General features: G+C 51.7%; 3 protein-coding genes across 3 annotated transcripts; all 3 read right to left on the bottom strand.

Moving 5' to 3' along the window:
• Positions 1-223: 223 nt before the first annotated feature.
• Positions 224-3,629, bottom strand: J4E90_004307 (uncharacterized protein; the record flags this gene model as incomplete). Its single annotated transcript, XM_051433872.1, has 4 exons — positions 224-1,225; positions 1,950-2,704; positions 2,835-3,416; positions 3,470-3,629. 4 exons carry the CDS (start codon positions 3,627-3,629, stop codon positions 224-226), a joined length of 2,499 nt encoding a protein of 832 aa, XP_051292390.1.
• Positions 3,630-8,524: 4,895 nt separating this feature from the next.
• J4E90_004308 (uncharacterized protein) lies at positions 8,525-10,369 on the bottom strand (the record flags this gene model as incomplete). Its single annotated transcript, XM_051433873.1, has 2 exons — positions 8,525-10,090; positions 10,172-10,369. 2 exons carry the CDS (start codon positions 10,367-10,369, stop codon positions 8,525-8,527), a joined length of 1,764 nt encoding a protein of 587 aa, XP_051292391.1.
• Positions 10,370-10,761: 392 nt separating this feature from the next.
• J4E90_004309 (uncharacterized protein) lies at positions 10,762-12,069 on the bottom strand (the record flags this gene model as incomplete). Its single annotated transcript, XM_051433874.1, has 1 exon — positions 10,762-12,069. The coding sequence occupies one exon, from the start codon at positions 12,067-12,069 to the stop codon at positions 10,762-10,764; it is 1,308 nt and encodes a 435-aa protein (XP_051292392.1).
• Between the last annotated feature and the right edge of the window lie 1,299 nt (positions 12,070-13,368).

A 13,368-nucleotide genomic window follows, 5' to 3' on the forward strand; every position in this document is an offset into this window, starting at 1 on the left:
GTGCGCCCTATACATATTGGCTAATTAAGTAGAGCGGCAGAACACTATGGGCGAAGTTCTAGTGCAGCCACATTTACCGGAACACCATTCGCACCAGGCCGACGGACCTGGACGCCGGATCCTTTTGCATCCTGCAACGACAAACATCCTACTTCTCAAACACACGGGTGGTGCTTCTAGACGCGATCTGGAAGCCTCGTGACGCGATGAAAGCATTCGCGCACTAGACCGCATATGGTGAAGAGACATCCCCATACTTCTTTCGCCCTTCTTTTTCCATCCACTTCGTCCAAAACCGCTCAAAATTCTCTTTGGAAGCTCTGTGGAGTAACAGGTCATTGTGCATCTCGAAAGCCTCGTCGAATTTGGAGGCCAGGTTCCACGACTCCTTGCTGTCTAGAATCTCTTGAACTTGTTCACTGCCGATGGAGTATAGATATGCCATCAGAGCCGCAATGTGAGCGACAAGCAATGGCCTCTTGTCCTTCCTCGCGACGTAAACACTACCCAGGCTAGCTGACCACTCAGCAGGGTTGAGTTGTACGAAGCCGAAGTTCCAGGCATGATGCAAGCCTTTGTAACCGCCGCTCCGATTTCTCCAGGGTAGCGCTGGGGGTATAGTGCGAGCAAAAAGATCGATACCGAGCTTGGACGCAATCCACATGAGAAGATTCTCGTCCTTTTCGTAGAAGCCGTCGGTGACTTTGCAAGCCTCAAGTGATGGGCGATCACTACTTAGTCGATCGCCGATGCAGTTGATACGGACACCAGGGATGTAGCCTTTTCTATTGTCTCCAAGTTGGCGGAGTGATTTGTCGTACTCCATATACATCATGTCGATGATATGCCGGAAACTGGTCATGTCGAGATGTGCGTGATGGCCGATGAAGAGTATGTTGCCTTTGCAACATTGCAGCAGCTCGGGTGCGATGTTAGCCATGCTCTTGTTTGGGACGCCAGTCAAGCATAGTTGATCCGGTAATGCTGGGCAGGCTTCAAGGCAGCCAAGCATGTGGATAGTATCATGCGAGCGTTTCAAAACGCAATTGTAGGATGAGTTGCCGCAGCCGACGAGTCCCTTGCTCTGATCATCTGGCATTAGATAGTATTGAAGAGCAAAGCCTTCGTCGCCGGGCTGCGATGTCATCCTCACCCACACCCACTCGGGCGCGGCCTTTCTGGCGTTGAAGAAGATGGCCTTGAACAGTGCAGGTTCAGGAGGAATCTGTGTCTTGTAATTTCGATACGCCCTGCAGAGTAGTTCATGAACGGATTTGTCGTCTTGCAGACACTCTGTCGAGCAGTAACAGCTGCATTTGCATGTCGTGCACATGCATGTAGCTTTACGGTGGCACATGCAGCAGAGGCGAGCAGATGGTCGCGAGACTTCATTCATGATGACGTCGTTGGTGTGATATCGATAAAGCCTACAATTAAGATAAGAATGAAGGATGAAGTTCTAGGAATGCTAGGACAAAGGTATTAATCTCCTCTGGGAACGGAAGGGAAAGTGCGCGAACATGCGCCTAGCACCCACCAAGTGCTTTGACAATGGAAACCTTCCCATGGAAGTAGCTCGGTTTTAGCGAGACGTTGCAATCAATCTGCTGATGTGAAAGTCTTGGAGCCGCAGACAGTGCAGAAGGCCCTGTGCATTTGATCATAGCAAACATGTCTATCATAGCCGGTAGAGATTAGTCATTTTTCTCTTCACTTTCCCGGGTTGGGGTTGTTGCTCGTCGACGCCCCAGAATTTGAGGAAGGTGATTGGTCTCCATGTCCACTGCGCTTCGTCGTTCAGAGCATTGTCCAGGATCCACGTGATGACGGCGGTGAATGCGACAACCCCGATAGCGCTGACCCAATAGACCCAGAATTCACTTCGGTTCTGAGACCACGCATGAGAAGTTAGTAATTTTTCACTAACAATATGTTCATGGTGATCTTACCGGTGCGTAGTTGTCTTGCATACTGAACAAGCTACTTGTGTATGCCAAGGGAATGAACAGAAGGGCGAGAAGGTTGAGTCGTTTCACGCGCTTGGCCTCCTCCAAGTTCTGGCGATTACCCGCGATCGATGCCAGTCCAGTCATGGCTTGTATCAAATTATCGGCCCGTTCCTTAAGGATCTTGAGACGGAAGTAGACGTATTGGAAGTCCTTCTCGCAGTCTTTCCACGTGTGCGAATGCAACCTGACGGACTTGTTGATCTGCCCATCTAGCGAATAGTCGAGACTGAGTAATGCATCTTCGAGATCGTCGCGATAGTTGCCGCACCGTCGCGAGATAGTCTGCAAGCTTTTCCATTGACCCTGTTCCTCAACCCAAGCAGTAGTAAGCCGAAGCTCCAGCGAAGGTAGCATGGCCTTGATGTAGTCAACAAGCTGAAGGTAGTGCGCGGCGACTACCTTCTTTAGGAAGATTGCTGATGTACTGGGCGTGGCCCACTCGTCCTCGGAAAACAGATCAAAATGTTGCTGATAGTAGTGGAGGAGGTCGTGCAGCATTGACTTATGCGGATGTTTAGTCTTGGTATGTATCTGATGATGAGGGACGGGTGGAATGAAGTCAACATAGCCTTCCTGAAAGGGTGCGTTCTCAAGTACGTCGCCTTTGTCGATTTCACGTAGCGTGTTGTCATCGGGATTGACTTCTTTGGGCGGAGGGTGTAGGTCAACCAGCTGGGGATCACACAATATAACCACTGCGTGAGTCAGCTAAGATCACTCGGACTGCTCCTTGCTGATCCTGTCTTCCGAGCCGGTGTCGAGCTTCTGAAGCAGCGAGATATCTTCAAGAGTGATTCTAGGATCAAGTGTGCGAATATCACGTACCATCCCAACCGCCATTCTCGGTCTTGCGGGACCACCACCCGACTTTACGCCTTAGTATCCCGATCGTGCTATTCTCTTTTTGGCGGGATGCTGTCATGCCCACATGCCGTCTCGTCCGCTTGCAGAAGAAATAGCGATTTTCAAGCGCTTTGTTGAATTGCCGTAACTCGCAATACTGGAGCTGAAAAGCCTGCTGCGGGTCTAGCAAGCTGGGTTGGGGTAATGCATCGCTCACTGGTGTAAAGTCGTTGCTCCAGACACATGTCCTCTCTTGCCGCTGGAAGAATGAAGGATCCATGAAAAAGTGACCGCCGACGGCTGCGACAAAATCAGGTGCTAGACCCTCCATGATATAAATGCGCCGACGGTTGTGGTTGTGCCCCGCGGATTCAAAGTGCTTAACAAGCTCTTTCTCGCCTCTGAATTCAGTCGTTGTGAAACCAGATGCCCCAGTAGGAGGAGCGTCTAAAAGCGCGACGAGCGCGTTGCCATATTTCAGTGGCTCATCCTTGTTGTTTGGATCGGCCTTCTTCAGGCCAGGATTGGACCCGCTCAAGGCCTCGATATAGTCGCGATATTTGCCTGCTCGAGATTAACGACACCTGCAAATGGCACTTGGACAAAACATCATCTACCATTAGCACAGAGCCACGATCCAATCGGTGGCTCTTCGTTCTTCAGCATGTTTGGGCTTGGGGTGACCGTCCTCGAAGTTGCAGCAACGGATGTTTTGGTAGCTTTTGGAGCCCCGGCGATAGTCGCCATCTCGACTGCGTTGACGCCGTTGTTGGCCATTGATGCAGATGTGCGTAGCGTGCCCGACATCAAAGCCCTAGAAATATATTGGCTCTTGAGCAGCTGGCGAGAAACGCGTTGATGCTAGGGGTTCGGAACGCGTCGTCGTGAATAAGACGGGATGAAGGAAGCGAGCCTTCGATTTTCCGAAGGGGCCGCGGCTCTGCATCCAGGCGGAGCTTTGTCTGCATCAGTTGGGGGCCAGAATTGCGCCACGTCATCCGTGCATTCACAAAGTTCCGCTTGTGGACGCATGCTCAGGTTTTGTGTCTGTATCGCAGGCACATTGAGGCTGTGGAACGCGGCCGGTGAGTATTGGGAGGCGGGGAAAACCTGACATCTGGAGGCAGCCTAGCTCGCGCGTCCCTCGCGGCTGTGCATCTCCAGCAGTCATCGAAGTCTGCTCTTGATGCACGTTGCTATAGACATGCCTGTGCTTTTGGAGCGACGCTGTGGCTTGTCGCAGTTAGTTACTCAGTCAAGGCAGCACCTGGGACTAGGGTGCAACCGAAGAAGCTGCAACAGGTCACGTGAGAGATTAGCGCGTTCATATTGTCGCGTTTCCCCCCGCACGCGCGGGCGTTCATGCGGGTTCACACGGCGGAAGTCTACACATCCGGTCGCGATTTCGTCGCCACTCAACCATCGCACTCAGAGATCACTATGGGTATGGATTAGTATGCGTCGATGTTGTGCATAGCGATCAGTGGAGGCGCGGGCTTCAATTGCATTTTGCCTCGCATGCAGGCCCAGGTCCACGGGTGGCTGTGGCTTACCTGCAACATGATGGCGGCTTTGGCACATCCGAGGCCACCACCATGACTCCAGATCTTTCCCATTCCACAATCATTCTGGCCGTCAACACCCAGAATGCTTAACTTGGTCGCATAACACCAACAATCACGGTGGATAAGCTTGATCACACACCGAGCCCAGTACGGCAAGCGCGCGAATATGAGGCTACTCAACCCGCGGACCCTAACGCTCACGACATTCATCGGCGAGATGCCCGAGTATGTCATTCTCTCACATCGGTGGGAAGCAGAAGAGCTCTATTCGAGGACGTGATGAACGGAGCAATCAGCAACATTAACAGTCCAGCCCGGACCAAACGTGGATTTTCGAAAGTGCAGGGCACTTGCGCACTCGCGATCAAAGATGGATTCGATTGGGTCTGGATAGACAGCTGTTGCATCGACAAATCCAGCTCTACGGAGCTTCAAGAGGCGATTAACTCAATGTTTCGGTGGTATCAGGAGGCTCAGATTTGTTACGCTTACTTGAGCGACGTTCCAGATGACGAGGCTCAATCTGATGCATTCAGACAGAGCTCATGGTTTACTCGCGGCTGGACCTTGCAAGAATTACTGGCACCATACAGTGTCGAGTTTTACGCAGCCGACTGGACGCTGATCGGCTCGAAGGCTTCGCGAGCCGCTGAAATTGCACATATCACTGGGATCGACCTTGCCGCTCTTCAGGATCACTGGTTCGATTGGAAAGACAAGTACTCCGCTGCAGAGAAGATGTCATGGGCTGCGCATAGAGTCGTCACTAGGTCCGAAGATGTGGCTTATTGTCTGCTGGGCTTTTTCGATGCAAACATGCCATTGCTCTATGGAGAGGGGGAACGTAGGGCGTTCCGCAGGTTGCAGCAAGCAGTGTTTCATAGTGAAGCTGACTATACGCTGTTACTCTTCGCCAAGATCAGCGAATCCGCTGACGTGTCATTGCTCGCGAACTCGGCCAGGCAATTTTGCAGGAAAAGTCTCTGTAAAGACTGCACGCAAGAGCCGACATATCTTCCTGGTTGCGTCGCGTATTCTCAAATTCGAAGTGCCCTTGACGCACAGGGGAATGCATTCAGCGATCCTTCTCTGCGGTTGGTCAAAGGCGGCGTCAAGCTCAGTGTGCCTCGGATCGAGATCAAATCGGGCTTCAGTATCAAAAGATTTGGCTCCATTCCCGAGACTACTCCTGGCGAAACGAACGAACTGGTCGCACTTCTGCCTCTGACTCTAGTAGGATGTGAATCCCACCTCTTCGGGATCATTCTTACGTCACCCGCAACATCAAGCTATGCTCGCTGCCACGCGGCTCCTATACTTGTGGATATGAGTTCCCTCAGTAGTTCTCACTTCGACCCCAAGACTTTTATCGTAATCGACAATCTCAAGCCTTCTGCGGATGCAGCTCGGAAGTATGTCTTTTTTGAGCTGCGCAGTTCCACCTTCCAGATGTCATCATGGACTTGCACTACCGACGACAGTCACGATCACCCGTGGAGGCCTGGAACAATCATTGCAAATACTATAGCTACCTCAGACCGCTTTGCTTTGACAATGCGGTTGTTCAGTACCTCCTCCAGACTCTCGCCAATAATTGTACTGGACGACTCCAGGAAAGAGCTCAGACTGCAAAGCGTGGAGATGCAAGGCGATGGGCCAACACCGCGATTGACACTAGAACAGAACAACCGCATAGATCAAATGACAGTTCCTCTCGTAACAAGTCAGGGCTGTGTCAACGTTGCACTTCGTCGTCTACGCATAACCATCTATTTCGACGATATTGACGTTAATTCAAACGGCGAGCGTTACCGAGTGGAAGTAGAATACGTTGGAAACACTATTCACGATTCTGAGCTCGGGAAGGCATACGCCGAGACTGGAGACATGAACCCAGATGAAACATCTGTGTACACTACGGCCGCCGGCTGAATCCAGCAGATCACATTCGTTCTTGTTCAACGAGATCGCTGCACATGCCCTGGTGTACCGACTTTGGGCCTACGCTATACCCGAGCCGGCGCCAGATTCCAACCAACACACTGAGTCCACGACGCGCAATCATAACACCACTATGGGTCTTCTTTGCTAGCAAGTAGGTACCTACCCGCTCCCCAGTCAGATTTGAGTGATGCATGATGGGGAGACTTCTCATTTCGCACGCAAGCACTGGGGCTTGGTGTTCTTGACTATGTATGTGGGATTCTCGATCGATTTCGCCTTTTTTGCCGAAGAGGCTTATCATCAAGAACATGGATAGCTTTAGGGAAAAGAATAGATTTGGTATTGTAATCTAGATGGGACTAACGGTGATTTCGCAGCCGTACGACTTGAATACAATCAACCCTGCCTAGCCCACCCCGACTGTCTGTGTGGCGCCAACAATCGCGAAGACATAGCCATAAACAATACATCAGGCTTCACTCGATGTGCGTACGCACCCCGCGATTTTGTGGCGCTCGATAGGTATGCTATTTTCTGAAAGGGCCTAGTGGATAAGAGCCTATCCGACTAGGCTGGGGGAAGCGTCCGGCATGTGGTGGCGGAGCGCCTTCTCAGCCAACAAGGCACTATCGGGGCGTTTTGAGGACCAGTCAGTATGTACGATACGTGGCAGTGCGTCTAATCCGCCTTGCAAAAGCAGTCTTGGAGCCTTGCATCCCATAGTCGTTGGCCATGTCATCGACGTAGGTGATATGTCGACAAGAATGCGATATCATCAGTTCAGTGCCGAAAGAACATCAGATTGAGGCAGTGCCAGTTCGGTCTTGAATGTGCGCGAGTGATCATTTCAAATACATTTGTTTGCCCGTGCTTGTACTGGAATACTCAGAGCACCGGTCGTTTTAAGCTTTTGTTCAGAATCACCATGACTCCACCACTTCCAGCAAAAGAAGGCCAGGTCCCCTTACTTCAAGGCGTCTTCGGCCGGCCGTGTAGTTATCCAACAGCTATCATACCGCCTACAATCCATGAGGTTGTGCAATGGACAGAACCCAATGGCTCGTTCCCGCAACAGATGGAGTCTCACTATGAAAGCCGACCACGCAACAAGACGACATTGCCCCCTATCCAACGTGCCCTCAAAATGATGTCTAGGGATGTAACAGGATGGCAAAAGAAGCTCACTGGCGATGCAACAGGTGAACAACCAGCGAGCGAAGCGATAGGCCCACATCCACAAGCGAGTTTTCATCCACCGACCACAGCTTCTATGCTCGCCAGCAATGCGGCTAAACCTACCTGTTCGTTGAACCTGATATGCTATCGACCCGGTAGCCAGGGTTGTGTCCTCCGACAGATTCGCGTCATCAGTCGTGCAAAGTTTGCTAAGGTGGAAGACTATAGCGCCGCAATAGAAGCCAACGATGGAATCGTCAGTACGGACAAAGAATTCTTCGAACTTCTATGGAAGAAGTATAATGAGCGCATGTGTAGCTTCTGGCGGCGGTACCTGTCTTTAAAGACGCTTAGACGGATCAGGCTTCTCTCGGTAAGTCTTTCGGCGTGTCTTCATCATACAACGGTGCTATCACTAACACAGTCGAAACGCATTAGTATACTTCAACGAGCAGGCCAATAGTCGTACCGCTCGATGAGTTCACACTCCAAGAGATCTTCTACGCGTACAACAATCCCGCCACGATACAGACGAACGATGAGTGGATAAACTGGGTGTTCCAACTTAGGCAGAAGGACCGGCGGCACGCGCTCGAATTCGTTGAGGGCTGGAGTGGGTTCCGCATCGGTATCGTGGGGTCGATACCTTGGGTGGCGGCGACTGTTGTCGGCGTTACATGGGTGGCGAAAGGCGGCGATGCGCAGACAGCCTTCACTGTTGCTGCGTTTATACTAACTGTGGGAACAAGTACGTAAACGATCCCATTGATCTTGACTGTTGCTGACGACTGAGTAGCGTGGCTGGCGCTATTAGCAATCGTGAGTAAGATCGAGCTTTGAGATGCGATCGCGAGGAGGCCTTTGTGATGTATGTGTGATATGCAGCCACATCTGTTTGCGCTATCGCCATTTGAGTGCGTATAACGACTGCTTTCCAATCTATACCATATATGAAGCATCCAAACCTCATCCATGAATGCCGCGTTCTCATTCTTCAACTTCCTCCTCCTCGTCATCGTCCTCTTCCCAATCAAACGCCCCCTCCTCATCGCTATCCTCCAACAACCGATCAACAATATCATCCTGATTCTTCCACACCCGTTTCACAAGATCGAAAACCCAATCCGGCCTAACCTCCACCTTCTCCGCGGCCTTCTTAAACCGCTCCTGAACACACACCAACCCATTCTCAACGTCGTCATACGACGGCACTTTAGTCCTGACCATCCCGAGAACATCATCCTCAATCACAATATCCAGTGTTTCCAGCTGAGCCTTTGCGATGTCGCGGAAGAAGTTATTCCAGTTGCCGCAAAAAGCGTTGATAATATTCAGGTGTTTGAGACTTTGGTGGAATTGGTTCAAACAGTCTTCGTGCCATAGAATACCATTTGCCGAGGCTTCAAATCGGGAGTCGTATCGAATGGTTAGGGATTCAAGTTCTGCTGCCTTGCAGCCGTGGATGCTTGGACCCGGTTCGTTCACAGATCTGACCTGGTTAAAATTTAAAGTCAGGTCGCGTAGGCTAGGGAAGCTGTCATTTGTTAAGAGCATTTCGGTGTGAACCGGTGGGGGAGTCTCTCGAGACCAGACATTTGTCAAGGTGGGTCTGTCGTCGATACTACTCCCAACACGTAGGAATCTCAACGATAGGTGGTTGAGACATAGCTTGTTTGTTTGTGTGAGAACCTCGCTCAAGACGTATTTCGAAACGGAGGTCTTGAAGGATTGGAATCCAATAGAAGGTACCGGCATTGCGAAGCTTGTTGGGTGGATTTCGGCTCGCTGTAGAGCTCGAAGTGCAACATCAAGGCCGATCATCATTCCGCTGTATGCGACGGCCTCCGAGCTTGCGTCTCGCTTTGAGCCCCTGGCGTATGGGCTCCTACATCCCTGCAAGCGACCGTGCTCTTCACCAACTTCCTTGAACAGCGTTTCGTAACGGCTCCAGGCATCGATCTCGGGTTCGACGAAGGCGAAAGTATGTAATTGCTTGAATGGAGCCAAACTCTTCGCGATGGTGGTTATCAACCCCTCTTTTGCTAAGACGTATTCGGCGACGGCGTCGTAATGCGCCCCATACAATCTGGGGGATACGATGGAAGAGGTCCATACCTTGCCGAAGATGGACTTGTTTTCCTCTTTCAATTTTTCCCAGCGCGACTCCAGATCAGGTAGAACTATTGTTCTCAGCCAACCCACTTTCATCTCTGAAGAGGACTCGGGAAAGAGGTTTTGTGCGTAGTTCCTACTCCCAGCTACCCTGTCGTTTTCCATCTCTTCTGAAAGCGTGGAAGCGTGCGCGAACCTTTCTAACAGGGCGGTTCTGCGTTGCATCCGGAATCTGTCCTGAGCCGATACCGTACGTTCCGTGACTTCTTTGACTGCATTATTATGTCGATGATTTGCTTCGTCTCTGAGAGCGACAGGATTTTCGTGATATTCCTCATAACAGCAAGTCATGCGAAGAGACTTGATCGCCTGGGCTAAGGCATTCACCTTGCTGATTTCACTCAACGAACGAAGATCATGGGGACTACGAACATCCCAAGCCTATAGTGAAATATCAATGTCAGCTGAACCGATCGTACCAGACGATATCTTCGCTTGCGTCGAAGCTGGTGATGTACATACCTTTGCCTGAAGAGACTCGACGAGGTGTGATTGGGCACATGCTTTGAATCGCTTGTTCACCAGTCGCATCACCGCCATTGGCGTGCCACCAGCGACCACCAAGTCTGTAATGAGGTTTAGTAGCTCGTTCGGTAGACTGCCGAGTTGTGCTCTGACCTCGCCGATATCTGCCATAACCGCGTCTGTAGATGCGGCCATTGTCGGTTCTGGAATGCTCTTTATGTCTCCTAAGGATATTAAGTATGAGTGCGAAAAGTGAAAGTTCACATCAAAGACGGTAGCGAAGTATGTGGCACAGTACCTCCGCAGCAGTGGGGCCGTCTAGCGTGGTGCTAGCCGTCACGTGCCAAATCTTGTAAGGCCTTCGCCATCGTTCAGTAAATCAGCGACCGACGTAACATGCTTGAGGACTTCATCGGTCATTCAAACAAGTATGGTGTATCATAGTAAAACTAGGTATATATTGATATAATTTCATTGTCCCATATCATGGCTGCAACCACCGAGGGGAACCCCACACTTTCGTAAATGCTCAATACGCCTGCAATGCCCAAATAGATACACGCCCAGCCCATAAATCTCTACATGTTTCATACGCTCAAGGCAGCAGGAGCCGCCATCTCCTGCGGTGGGATGGCCACAGTTGCTTCCGGCTCCACTTCAGGCACCTTGACGCGCTTGGCCTCAGGCTCGTCATCATCCCGTTCCTTGCGCTTCTCCTTCCGCTCGACAGCATCGCTTTCTGGATTTGCCGCTTCCTTGACCCGAGCGCGCTTAGAAGCGCGCGATTCGTTCTGCGGTATGCCCAGATGCTCGTCAACAACGTTGGCCTGCTGTAGCAAGTCGTCAACGTCCTCCAGGCCCAGCGCCTTGATGCAATCCGTGTAGCACTTTGACTTGTTCATCGCCTGATACGCTTTCTCCTTCCCTGGTATCATCTGACTGAGCAGATACTTTGTGTTCCCCCAGCGGTTCTCTACTTGTAGCGCGAAACGCATGTATTCGGTGACAACGGTCTTCCACTGCGATTTCCACTCGTGTGGCCCGCCTTCTGCGTCGGGTCGGAACACGCTGGGGTTCTTTTCGGCTGCGGTTGCAATCATTGCGCCGTCGACGTTGAACTCTTCCGCGAGTTTGAGGGCTTCGGTGCGCGATGTGACGTCGCCGTTCATCAGGCATGCGACGCCTGCTTCGTGGCATATCTCTCCGATCATTTTGAGTTGGTCTCGGATCGCGCGCTCCCTGGGCCGCATGGGTGTGGTTCTACAGTGCACCGTGAGACCCGTGATGCCGGTGCGCACCAGTCTCTTCACCAATGCCGCTGTCTCTTCTGGCGTGTCCAGAATTCTGATCTTGACGCTGATGCCGATCTCGAATGGTTTTCCCACTTCTTCCACGAGACTCGTCAGGATGTTGCAAAGCAGGTCTGGTGTCTTGAGCAGCGCTGCGCCCATACCACCGGAAGTCGAGAATGGCTTGGGGCAGCCAGAATTGACATCGATACCTGCAACATCCGCTGCGACCATCTTGGCTGCCTGGACTGCCAACTCCGGATTCGCCGTGCCAATCTGATATATGAGCTTTCCCTTCTCCAGCTCCGGATGTATCCGGTATAGGACGCTTTCGCGATTCTCGGGATCAAGGGTGGGGTTTTTGATCTTCGAAGTCGGCAGGCGCGAGAACTCCAGTGTATTCGTGTGGGGGTTCAGTCGCTTCGTGGTGCCAATCATGGCGCGATCGATGGTTTCGGGTCCCCAGACCAAGTCGGCGCCGTACTTCAGCGCGAGGAGGCGTGAGGGCAATTCGCCGGAGCGCACCATGGGCGCAAGCACCACTTTGCCACGGTAGTCGACGCCATTCTTGGGGATGGGAACGCGGGCGGGCTCGTTGGATGCCATAGCTCGTGTTATCGATCGTGATAGGGTTCGAAGCATAACATGCCTTCACAGGAAGAGGGCGGAGGATTGGGATGTGAGTGGGGAGGGAAATCGTAGCGGCGTTCTGAAAGTTCAGTGCACGTGCCTTCGTGGGTGGGGTTAGCGCGGGGGCGTCACTGCAGGTACACCTGACAGCCACCTCACCATCTGCTTCACATAGTGAAGTTTGCTAGACATCTGGAGGAAGACGCTGAATATCAAGCAACCTTCTGGAGGCTGCTCGTAATTCTGGAGCTCGAGCCGATACCCTGCTGTGCGCTATCATCTTCGAAACCTTCAGGTCCTTTCGCAAGATCGTTATCATTCAAATAAATACGAACTCGCTCTCTTTGAAAGTACCCATCTCATGGCTCTCACTTTCCAGAGGATGCACATACGCATCACCCACAAACTTCCAAATCTCCGGCTCATGGTCCGTAGCAGCAGTGACTTTCTTAATCACGTGTAACATCGGCGCCCCATTAAGCGCGACTAGAACATCACCCGGCTGCACGCCCGACATCGTTATACTGAACAGCCCTTTCTTAGTCTTGAAGAGCTGCTTGTTACGAAACTCGTGCATGGCGTCCAAGAACTTGTATGCGTTCGTACAGCGGTCCTCCGCACTAATAACGTCTTCGGAATCTGCCACCGAGGCGTATGTCTGTGGATCTTTCGGGCCCGTATACAATCTATGCCCCGTAAGTATAGTGATAGGAGCCCAGTGCCAACAAGAGAAGCGTACTTCTGGGTTGCTGTATCGCCCATGATTCCCTTCAGCCGCTGGGCCATCGCTTGAAAGTCAAGATACCAATCATGACTTATCACCTCGTCCATGTAGTTCTTCTGGTTGTTCACCAGCGTCTGCCAGTATCCTTGTAGATTTCGATGGTTTTCAAGTTCCGGCTGCCGCCACGCTTCGCAATCTCTCGAGGTGTGACCCAAAGCATCATCGGCAATCATCTTTTCCCAGTCTGCGACAGCTATGAGTAACCCTCTTTCCTCAGGTCGATATAGATATTGTCCTGGACTAGGTGAGGGTATCATTGCGAATGCTGTCATGACCTCATCGACTACCGTACCCGTCAGTATCAACTCGTCTGAACCCAAGCCACCCCGCGAACATGAGACCTTATTGGCAGCTGCGTACCGAGACGGTCTTTCGCACTCAAACTCAACCGGCCCCAAGGTTCGGAGCGCTGGACTATGAAAATCCGGTACCCAGGACGGTAGACCTGTGCGTTTGTCCACTTTGAACGCGCTGCGCAACCATTCCCACAG

The sequence above is a fragment of the Alternaria incomplexa genome (assembly GCF_024043165.1).
Source record: "Alternaria incomplexa strain BMP 0042 chromosome Unknown scaffold_5, whole genome shotgun sequence".
Lineage (NCBI taxonomy): Eukaryota > Fungi > Ascomycota > Dothideomycetes > Pleosporales > Pleosporaceae > Alternaria > Alternaria incomplexa.